The 11,833-nt window shown below is 33.8% G+C and overlaps 1 protein-coding gene across 1 annotated transcript; it reads left to right on the plus strand.

Annotated features, from left to right (window-relative positions):
- Positions 1-5,484: 5,484 nt before the first annotated feature.
- LOC105344579 (guanylate cyclase soluble subunit beta-2) lies at positions 5,485-11,596 on the plus strand. The gene is made up of 12 exons (XM_066068556.1): positions 5,485-5,624; positions 7,013-7,086; positions 7,272-7,366; positions 7,549-7,812; positions 8,062-8,279; positions 8,406-8,847; positions 8,955-9,111; positions 9,284-9,540; positions 9,738-9,886; positions 9,990-10,136; positions 10,825-10,979; positions 11,349-11,596. The coding sequence occupies exons 1-12, from the start codon at positions 5,622-5,624 to the stop codon at positions 11,560-11,562; spliced, it is 2,175 nt and encodes a 724-aa protein (XP_065924628.1). The 5' UTR covers positions 5,485-5,621; the 3' UTR covers positions 11,563-11,596.
- Positions 11,597-11,833: the final 237 nt, after the last annotated feature.

Raw genomic sequence — 11,833 nt, forward strand, 5'->3', positions numbered from 1 at the left:
TGTTTAAATCTTCTTTTTTATTATTTATAAATCCTCTGAAAGACGAGTGACGGTTTGATTTCCGTTGAACCCTGTTTAAATCTTTATTTGGTATTTATAAATCCTCGGAGTGACAACTTCATTCAAAGTATAAAGAGGGTAATTCATGTCTTCATTTAATACGAAATATATATGGCATTTCCTGGCCTTTTTAACGATTTTTGATATTTTACATGCCAGAAAAACGTCAGAACAGGCGCCATTGCGAAAACTGGAAATTTTGTTTTCACAAATTGTTAAATCTTTGTATATATGAGGATTGTTTAGGGTTTACTTAGGAATTGGGCCATTATTTTTTTTTTTAAAGATGTGGTCTCATAAATGCTGTGTGCATACAAATTGAGAAACGCGCGTGGAATGTAAATATTATATTTTGAAAGCGTTTTATATCTAAAAATTTCGGAAGAGATACAAGAACTGTTGTTCAGGAGACCCATGGGCTTCTTGTTTGTTTAGGGGTTGGGGGGGGGGGGAGACGGGGGAGGATTAATTTCTCTGTTGTTGGAGGAGGAATCATATTTTCATTTTAAAATAAAACACTGAGATATTTTGAAACAGAAACATTTTCCAAGCTTTTTTTCTAATACGAAATTCAAATGCACTTTTTTCATGTTTCTCTCTGGAAAATATTATCTTTTGACCTTGACAAATTGATAAATTAATGCTATTTTGTTGTTCTTGACTAGGTTTTAACCATAAGGGTTTCCAAAACGTTTAGTTCTTTTGGTCAGCGATTTATAATCACTACTGTGAGGTCATTAAAAGGTTATAATATCAAATCCTAAAAGCAAACAACATGTTTACAAAAAAATGTCAGAATTTTTTTTTTTTTGCAAGAATGCACATTTATTAACAACAAAAAAATTCATTAAGAACAGTCTCACATATCCCACGCTCTTACATAACATGATAAAAGACAGGGTATGCATTTAATGCATAGATAATTTGATTTTTTTGAAAACTAACTTCCCAAAAATCATCACATCAAAACTTTCTGCAAGAATACACATTTATTGAGAACAACAAAATTCTTTAAGAACAATCCAACATATCTCACGCTCTCACATAACATTATATATATATATATATATATATATATATATATATATATATATATATATATATATATATATATATATATATATATATATATAATTCAATAAATTACATTACAAGCGAGGCAACATCTCCGCAGAGACCCCCAGGTATATCGTCACCTGGGGTGCCAGGGGCCCTCTGGATCAGAAAAGTTATAGTTTTATACATGCAGTTTAATATAGTTTTGTATTAACATCCATTAAATGCATAAATACATATATATATATTTTTTAAATGTGTAGGAAATAAGTGTCCATAGAGACCCCTACCAGTTATGCTCCAAAGGCCGGGTCACCTTGGATTATTACAACAACTTTCATACATTGTATTCAGAATATGGAAATATATGTAGCAATAGTACTTCATATAATAAATATCAATAATATATATAAGGAATAAGGAATCATTTTTTGAGTATTATGAGGTGATAATTTCGGTCGGGGCGTGATCAAATCCAATAAAGCCCGAAGGGCTTTATGATAGATTTGATCACGCCCCGACCGAAATTATCACCTCATAATATTCAAAGAATGATTCCTTATTACTTATATTTATATAATTTAAGCCATCGTACGATTAAATATGGCGCCTCAATTTGGCATCATTTGTATTATGGGTTATATAGTACAAAATCGATACCTAGTGTTATCACAGGCAAAGACACTGGAAAATATATATATATATATATATATATATATATATATATATATATATATATATATATATATATATATATATATATATATATATATATATATATATATATATATATATATATATATATATATATATATTCAGTTTGAGTTATGTCATTAATACAAGCACATATAAAGAAAAATATTAATAATACACAGAAGTAGTAGTTTTTCTAAATCATAGACAATAGAACAAAAAGAAAGATATATAATGTATGTATGACATTTTAAGTATATTTGAAATACATATTATAGATGATATAAAAATATACGTATATAACCTAAAAGACTATCTCATTTAAACAAATATAATATGATGGTTAATTTTGGCCCTTGAATTAAATAATGACGTTCATATAATGAAAAACATATGTTTGCTGCCACAGGGGATATCATCACACATCTTACAGAGTCCTCGTTTTCCCATATAGCAGCTCCACTGGAGAGACAGAAACCCTCCAGTAGCGTGGAATATGAAATCAATTTATAATTGGAAAATACATGCATAAGAAAAAAAAGAAGATACATGAAGACTAGACATCCAGAAGATGTACACATGTACTCATATTCAACATAAGCCCATATCAGTTTTGTTATACATTGTTAATCATAGTTCAAAAATAACATTACAGCTTCTCAAATAAAAGCCTAAGCATATCTATGTTAAAATTACCATATTTTAATTTTTTCAGGGCTAAGTAAAACATTTTTGTGGACGTTTTCACGTGCGAAATTATGTCTTCTGGTTTTTCAATATCATTATTTATTCTACACCACATCTTGTATTTATAAATTCTAAGCGCTACAAACGATATAACATTATTGTAAATGATAACTTTGTTATTGATTTCTTTATATAGTCCAACAATTACATGTTTCCATGAAACAACAAAATGTAAGATAATGCTAACAATATTCCATATTTTTTTAACATTTGTACAATCATTTAGTAAATGTTTAATTGTTTCATTAGGGTGCTTACAATACAAGCATGTACTAGAATCGTCCATCTACTGAGATAGTCTCTACTTATAAGTATGTTGTTTAATAGTTTATAGTTAAAATCTGCGATTTGTTTGTCAAACATGTTAACGACTTTGTTAAGATAAATGTTTTTTATCCATTCTGATCCTTCAATATTAAATTCCTTAAGTATTTTCTTGATATAGTATGGCTTTTCAAATTTGTGATCTCTAAAAATCTTATAGTAAAATTTACATTTTTTATCACCTCTCGATTCATATATGTTCCCATGAAATAGAAATGCGGTCTGTAAATAACAGTCGTATGTTTAGCCAGTCTTAGGTCAAACTGTTTTTTAAATTTATGAAATACGTTTTTCATTATAAAATATTCACAAATGAAATTGTTCTTTTGGGCTAATAGATTCGAAAAGAATTCCAGTGTTTTAGCCCATTTTCGTCAACAATATCTTATATATTAAACGGTGAAATAACTTGCTCTATTTTCTAGAAAATTTCAAACTGAAAGATGATGACATACTTTATATATTACACTCAAATAAAATAGATCTGCAAAACCACTTTCTCCTAAAAAAAAAAGCTACCAATATTTTACATAGAGATATTTGAAGCATTTAGTTATTCCAAAACCACTAAAGAGGCAAATGCTATGTCAACCCCTGAATTTTTACAACAGCATATTTGGGGCAATAAAATGTTCATGTTTAAAAACAAAACACTTTATTTTCAAAACTGGTTTAATAAAGGTTTGAAATATGTCAAAAATGTCAGACTTTTCTATTTCTGGATAAATAGGGCATTACAATTTCTTTCAATCAAACAGTATGTTATGGCGTTAACATTTGTAATGTCTGACTGCCCTGTTTCGCGATCTTTCAAAGCTATTAGTGGGCACTTTTCACGGTTTTGTGGTTGATACCCAACGAGAACTGACAGACGAAATTATCATGATAGAAGATTTTTTTTTTCACTATCATTAATTTTCCTAATCATATACAAAAACTGCACTTAAATAGTAAATTTTAATGTTTTTTTCCTTCAGCTGAAAGTGTATGCAAAATTATAATATTTACTCTCGAGTTTGAAAAAAAACAGGACATGCATCATTTAAATTAACCCACGTTACGCTCTAATTTTCTGAAACTACGAAAAACACCATCTAAAACAGCGCTGAGGAACTTGATTTTCCAGTGTATTTTGGTCTTGGGTGTTGTCACACTTAATGATGTGTTCAAGTCGAATGAACTTCAATTGACAAAGAGTGTAGAATAGACTTGAAATATATCTGTTAGAGGTATTGATACCTGGTTTTTGAATCGCCATGCATTTCCAAATTTGAAAAAAGCGTGTGTATGCATGGCGGTAAATTGTTGTATACATGTAGTATTTAGTTGAAGAAATGTTGTATACATGTAGCTATCTTCAAAGAGGACAACATGAACAATAATGAATGGTGATTTAAAAAAACCCAAAAACAACAAACAACATTAATTTTTAAATTTTGTCGTTTCTTGATGCATAAAGAATATGTTTGGCGCGAATAGTAACCCAAAAAAAGCGGTACAAATAATTGAATGCATGATGACGAACTTGATTTCTCTGAAAGACGATTGGATAGACGGGGCAATATTTAGACTACCTGAAAACCGATCTCCTAAAAAAAAGAGGAACTTTTTATTAAAATACAGGAAAAAATATTCAAATTTAAAAGCTGATAAAAATGATTTTTTTCTGGTTTACTAAATAATCGTTTGAAAGCTTATTCAATCATCTTCTTTAGATATTTAGATAGGTCTGACCTCAGGATTATGAAGCAATTTCAGATTAAGTCAAAATTTAAGTCAGTCATAATCTCAGTGCTTGTTTAAGCATTGAATCATTATTTTTTTTAAAGATGGGGTCTCATAACTGTTACGGTGTGTGCATACAAATTGAATAAAGCGCGCTATTGCTTTATTCAATTTGTTTGCACACACCGTTGCAGTTATTAGACCACATCTTTAAAAAAAAATGATTCAATGCTTATATTTACGTATTTTAATATTCATTTTCTTTCCGGAAACATGATTTATTTTTTAAAATCTTATTCAACGAATAGTGTGCAATTAACGGAAGAGCCTTTGAACAGCCGAATCATGCCGACAAAAACAGTGCACAGAGATAAACAAATTTTGCACACACCGTTGCTATTATGAGACCACATTTTTCAAAAAAATAATGATTCAATGCTTAAATGGCGATGGAAATTTGTAATTACCAACTCTCTATATCATGATTCTTGTAGTAGCATTTCAATTTTGACATCGTTTGTAATTTTGAAGCGTAACGACAGTGTACGATTTATTACTTAAGTCTAAGATTGCTTCGTGATCCTGGGGCCTGGTGCCTACTTTATTCACCACCCACTCTCATTAATGAGGACCGTACCTTTTTTCTCATATAAATTTTATATTTAAAAAAAAACATGAAGAAAAATACATGTTTTGCGAATGAAAACGTTGGTAAGACTATTAACACTATACAATTCTACCTTGTCATCGGGAAAAATTTGCCGAACAATACACATAAAATCTGATCCTCTTTTTCTTCATATCTGGTAGGAAAACATTAAATCGTTTATCGGTGCACGTTTGGGACCCAGATTTCAATAGGCCTGGGATTAGATGTAATAAGCGGACGCTAGGGGCGATTTACAAAGATGCTGAAAATATGTGGTCGTAAAGCTATCTTTGTTCAAGATTCCAAACCCCCAAGCGATTTCCAACCATTGTGGAATATCTAACTTACATGCAAAAACAACGCCAGAATGGTAAGTATTTATAGAAATGATCATTAATATTAAGGAAGCATGGTTACGATTTTGGTCAAATTCTATTTTTCTGTTTTTATTTATTTATTAAATTTTGCAATGCTTGAATGAGGAATGTATCTCTAATGATCAAATGAAAATTGAGATTCAGTCGTAGAGTTATAAGCAAGACACAAGGCTCACAATTCTTTGTAATGTAAACAAGGCTCGTGCCCCGTTTTTGTTTACACATGTTCAATATACCAGTAAATAATCTTTGTTAAGCTGATTTGCCCATGTTCTTATTCATGTTGAGGATCCTAACGCTGAACACATTCATTTTAGGGTTCAAACTGGAATATTCACTTTAACATTCAATTGTAAGAAAAATCAAAGTACTGAAGTACTGCCGGGAGTTGATTTTATCGATTATCAATTATATTAAAATCAACTTATCTTGCATGGCAATTAGTTTCTAGTCTGTATTTGAATTACGCACTTTTTATAATATGGATTTTTAGACTTTTCTGACAAGAATTTCGAGAAACCCCATAGGAATCATGTTGTGTAATATTTAAAGATGGATTTTAAACTATATATCAGTAATTGAAACAATTCTAAACATTGTATGGATCCAAGCACTATTGTAATCGAACTCTTGTCTCGTTCAACCAGACGTTCGGCTGTCTCCGTTAATCTCCGACAAGCAAGAGAGCCTCTTTGCTTGTCGGAGATTTACGGAGACAGCCGAACGTTTGGTTGAACGAGACTATATTAAACTCTTGCGTAGGAGTACATGAGACTACAAAAATATCTAACTTGTTCATATTATATAAAATCTGACTATTTTCAAAGTGTTTAAAGATAAGTTTCCTTGAAAAACTATGCTTCAGCATACATTTCATCGAAATCTTCTATTATTTTCAAGAACTAAGTCTTGTCAGCGGTGGTGATTTGTGCTTAGGTCCAAACACTGTTTCACTTTCGGTTTGCCAGAGTAACTGCATAGGAGAGTTGATTAAAATCAACTCCCAAAAAGCTTTGTTTACATAGCAAAGAATTGTAAGCTCTGTAACTCGTGTGTAACTCAACGAATGAAACTCAAATTTTGGTTGCCTACTTAAATTGCCTCACTGAAGTATTAAATTAGGAAAAATAATGTTGACCAAAATCGTGACCATACCCCTTTAAAAAAATTAAACTACTTTACAATCTTTCACGATTTTTTTTCGCCTTTTCGCTGAATATTTTATTTAGAATGAACAAGTCTGATTCTAAGATAGATAAGATATTAAATTAATATCTAAAAACATCTATCAAAAATCTTAATTAGAAGAAGATTTAAGGGATAATACCTTTGGATAAAATAATGCTCATAGCATTTTAAAAATTTCTGTTATTTTTTAAAGTATGGGCAATTGAATGAAATCCTCAAGAAGTTCATCATTGAAAGGTTTGGTGAGAACAGATGGGAAACTATTGCGTGAGTTTGGCATTGCTTATTTCTTGATATATGTATGAAATTAACGAAGTCTTAATTGTTACTCAAATATTCTTCTTCAAAGTCATAATTGTTACTCAAATTTTCTTCTTCAAATAAACCTTTTTTTCCCAAAAATTAAATTTCAAACGAAGGAAATTAAAAAGGGATCGTTTTTACGCTTTCAGAAAATTGAAAGACATCAAGGGAACTTTTATTGCAGAGGATAAATACGATGATACGATTTCTAAGAACATCATCGAAGCTGCCACAAAAGAACTGGGTCAGAGATTATTATAAAGATATACAACACCCGGCATTTTCTTTTTCCAAAACTTTATTGTCTGAACAACCACAATTACATTTTCAATGTAGTAATAGAAAAATCACTCTTCCAGTCATTTTGCTGTAGATGTATTCATGATGTTCTAAACGTAACATGAATTTTTAAATTCTGAATTCTAGATCTCCAAAGAGACCCGTTTTTGGAAATGTGTGGAGCGTTCATGTTTCAATACCTGCGTCGCTATGGTTACGAGGAACTCATCCGTAACCTTGCTAACAACGTCCTTGAGTTCCTGCAGAATTTGGATTTTGTACAGTCTTACCTTAAGGAGGATTACCAAGATTTTGTAATGCCTCACTTCCGGTGTGACGACGATTCAGTCTCGGATCGAATGATTCTCCATTACTTTTCATACAGGCCAGGATATCAGCGCATCGTTATGGGTAGGGACGTGATTGCTTAGCCGACATTCCAGTATTAATGTTAATAAAAATTAATCGAGGATGCATATGTGATATGCATGCTTATTGTAAAAATTTAACGATTTTTAAAGAGAAAAGAATATTTCGTCTCAAATCTTTGATTTATCATTAAAATATGGCGCGTCTACAACGGGTTAACCTTTTTCATCATCATCAAGTAATAAACCGTATACTAGTAAGCTATCCACTCAAGGTTCTTCATTTGAACAGGATTTATAAGAGAGGCTTCGAAGTCACTTTACAAGATGGAACTTTATATCGACATCATTTCGAACACGGAAGAATCCGTATCGACCAATAAACATGGCGTCAGAGAGCACGTGACTTTCAACATCATTGCTAAGCAGATTTTGGACAAGATTAATGACCCTCCTCCGACTTTTATCGCCCAAACTAAGAAACATGGCGAAGAACAAATACTGAAAGAGGTAAAAAAAAAAAAGCGTTCAAACAGAAAGTTGGGCTTTTTTTTAACTTCGGGCATGCAAAGACATTCAATTTGGCTTTTTAAACAATTTTATAGAAACAATTTTAAATAGTAATTTCTTTAAAAGGATGTAGAAGCTGTTAAAAAGAAGTTAGAAGAAATCAAAGAAGAATTCGGAGAAGAGGCTTTGCCAGTTGCCAAATATAAAAGCAGCCGAGCAAAATGGCGCGCGATAGCGAAAATCAGTTTGCTCAGCCGTGGATTTGTCCCAAACTATCCCAACGAAATCCCGATAAATCCCCGCATGTTCATAGAAGTTTTCCCATATCACGTGATCTTCGATCCCTCTATGAAGGTGCACCAGTCTGGGATCAGCATCCAACAGTTGATGCCGTCCATCCGGAACCGCTCTTCAGAGATGAAGGACTATTTCAACCTCCTTTATCCCCGCTGTACAGACTTGACGTACCTTAACGTACAGCGCTTCATCAGATCACCCTTCATTCTGGAGATGCGTCGAGAGAAAATGCAGAAAACTTGGACCAAGCGACCACCGTTGTTAATCAAAGGTGATTGTCTTTCCGCATATCTTTTTTTAATATAATTCAAATTTTAATGCTTCTTTCATTAGGAACGCTTGGTAACATATGATTTTGCGTTGTGGTGTTTTTTCCAGGGCAAATGTTTCATTTGAAGGATAACGGCTCCGTCTTTTTCATGGCGTCACCTTATATCAGGGCTTGGGAGGACCTAGAGAAAAGAACAATGAGACTAGCTGACCTACCAATGTGGGACGCCACCAGGGATTTCTTGTTGTCGGACATGGCTTATAGGTACTGCTAAACCAAATTCATTTTTAAAATTCTATTTTACAAAACACCAACAATGTGTAGATTGATTTGAATATCGTCTTCAAGACTGCCTCTGAAACACAAAAAGTACCTAATTTAGACTGGGGAATTGTTAAGTCAAAACTAAATACATGTATTTACTAATGCAATTAAGAGTTGGATCGGGTCAGTATTACGGCCATTTTTTCTTGGACAACAACTTGGTCGTCAACGCAGGCGACATGATGAACAAAATGGGCGACGACGCAAAGGATTCTGGGAACGAGAAGGAGGATGTCAGTGTCAGAGGGAAGTGGATCCGGGTACAGCGTGACCTTGACAACGAACGACGCCGAAATGAACGTCTCTACCACGCCTTCCTGCCTCGCCCCCTGGCCATGGCGATCCAAAAGGGGGAATACCCAGATGCTGGTAATTACACGAGCTGTAAATGTTATTACGTTTTGCTACTGTTACTACTGTTTTTGCATTTAGTCACATATAGAAATTAATGTGCTTAAACAAATATTCGCTACACAAACACAAGGTGTAGTACATGTACGTATAACTGTTTCATACCCCTTCCTGCAATTTTTATTAAAATGCTTCGCTTTATTTTCATGTTGAAGACTTCTATCCAGAGGTGACGGCGTTGTTCTGCGACATTGTGGGGTTCGTTCAGTTTGTGGCCAACTGCAAACCTAGCGACGTCCTAGCTGTTCTCAACACCCTATATACGGAGTTTGATCGGCTCACGCGCGTGCACGACACCTTCAGAGTGAGCGGACCTTATCATCACTACACGATTGCTCGAATCGAATTTATTTGTTCAAATTATAAGCGCTGTAATTGAATGATCTTAAAAAATCTCTCTTTTCAAGGTTGAGTCGATTGGAGATGCTTACTTCGTCGTCTCCGGAACTCCTGAGTCCGATTCTCACCACGCAGAGAGGGTTGCCAATACTGCACTGGGGATGATGCTTGTTGGAAGTGAGGTCGAATCGCCTCTGACTGGAGAAAGTATTAAGGTTATATTAACAATTAGCACTCTGTTCGTCAATAATTCGTCGTCCCAAAAAGCAAAGATTCGTCATTTATCATTAAGTTTCTCTGAAGCTTTATCTCGTAATGGAGAGAACTACATGTATATAATCATAGGGTTATTTTTGGACTTCTACTGGTCCTTGTTTGTTTTTAATGTATATATACTTCTCTGCATATCATGAGTTGGACATTTTTAAAGTTCTACTGGTAACTTTGATGTCCTTGTTTTGGTTTTAGACTAGCTTTCAGCGGCATATAGGCATTGACCAGGTTGCTCAAATTTATCTTTAAGTTTCTTCGGTCTTACACACTCATTGGATATGCCAAACTTGAGCACATTTGAGCATAATAAAAATCCGGCCACATGGCAATGAAACTTATGAGTTTTCTTCTGATCTCTGTCTCACTTTTCCGCTTTTATAAACGTGAGATTGGGATCAAAAATGAGCTAGTCATAAATTTATAGTCCCATGTCTTGAGTAAAGAGTAGCACAGACTAAACTAGTCACAAGTGCAGACCCATTTAATTATGAAGTTATAAACGTGGTTTTGTTTAGGTTCTTACGATCTTTTACATAATTTCAAGAAACTGCTCTTGACGTGTTCTTGAGTACGGAGCAACAATGTCAGTTTTTGGCTACTTGTGTAAAGCGGCGGTGTTTGGTTTTCTAGCTGCGGATCGGACTCCACACTGGATCCCTGGTTGGTGGGGTCGTACACAGCCGTCTGCCCAGGTTTCTGGTCATGGGAGAAACCGCGGTGGTGGCGTCCAAGATGGAGAGCCACGGGGAACCACAGAGGATCCACGTCAGCCCCACCACTTACAAGTACTTTTAGTATTGTTCAATAGGAGAAATAAAGTAGATGGCGTAAGGGTGATCCATATCCCATAACATAATTCTTTATAAGTACGTCACAAAATGGAGATTTGCGAATTGTTTAACTACATGGGTATCAACATGCATGAATGTCTATGTCTATATTGCGTCGCAGATCCCCAGTTCGAATCCTCCAGATACTTTCGTTTAGTTGTAAATATTGCAGAAATATTTTTAAAAATAAGATTGTTGCCCAAAACTGCATTTTTTTAGTCACTTTCAAATATAAGTGTTAAAAAATTACCAGTTTTTGCTTGTTTGAGAAACTTTTTTTCTCTAAGAATTTGAATTATTGTATTGTACATTTCCGTTTTACAGCGCAATTTGCGAAAAGGGTTTCAAACTGGAGCCGCGAGGAAAGATAGACATGCGCGGAATAGCTCCGATGGAAACCTATTTTCTGGTGAAGAATGAGAGAGCCACAGATGATGCCATCATCGGGAGACCAAGCGGGGGTCAGAAAGTGTCGCATGTCAATGAAAAAAATGGCGCCGACGTCAAAGAAGGCATGAACAGGGGTTATATATTTTAACTGTTGTTAATAATGATTAGTCAATGTTAGGACTGCATGACCATAGTTTGACCTTTGAAATTGCAAACTGGATCGTTTACATAAACTTTAGGTGACCCAAGGATATGAGCAACATAAATCCTATTACTATGTCCTTGTTTAGAAATTACTTTCTCTATTTCAGGCATGGTCAGTCCTAATACGGATAACAGTGACGTCATTCCTTTTCTTTACCAGTGATGTATTGAAGTAACATCATATCGTCTCCAGTAGTTTCAGTGACATCATTTTT

This window comes from Magallana gigas, chromosome 8 (genome assembly GCF_963853765.1).
Source record: "Magallana gigas chromosome 8, xbMagGiga1.1, whole genome shotgun sequence".
Lineage (NCBI taxonomy): Eukaryota > Metazoa > Mollusca > Bivalvia > Ostreida > Ostreidae > Magallana > Magallana gigas.

Coding starts and splice junctions, on each gene's coding strand:
- LOC105344579 (XM_066068556.1), top strand. Junction 7,087..7,271: donor AACAGATGGGAAACTATTGC/GTGAGTTTGGCA, acceptor TTACGCTTTCAG/AAAATTGAAAGACATCAAGG. Junction 10,980..11,348: donor GTCAGCCCCACCACTTACAA/GTACTTTTAGTA, acceptor TCCGTTTTACAG/CGCAATTTGCGAAAAGGGTT.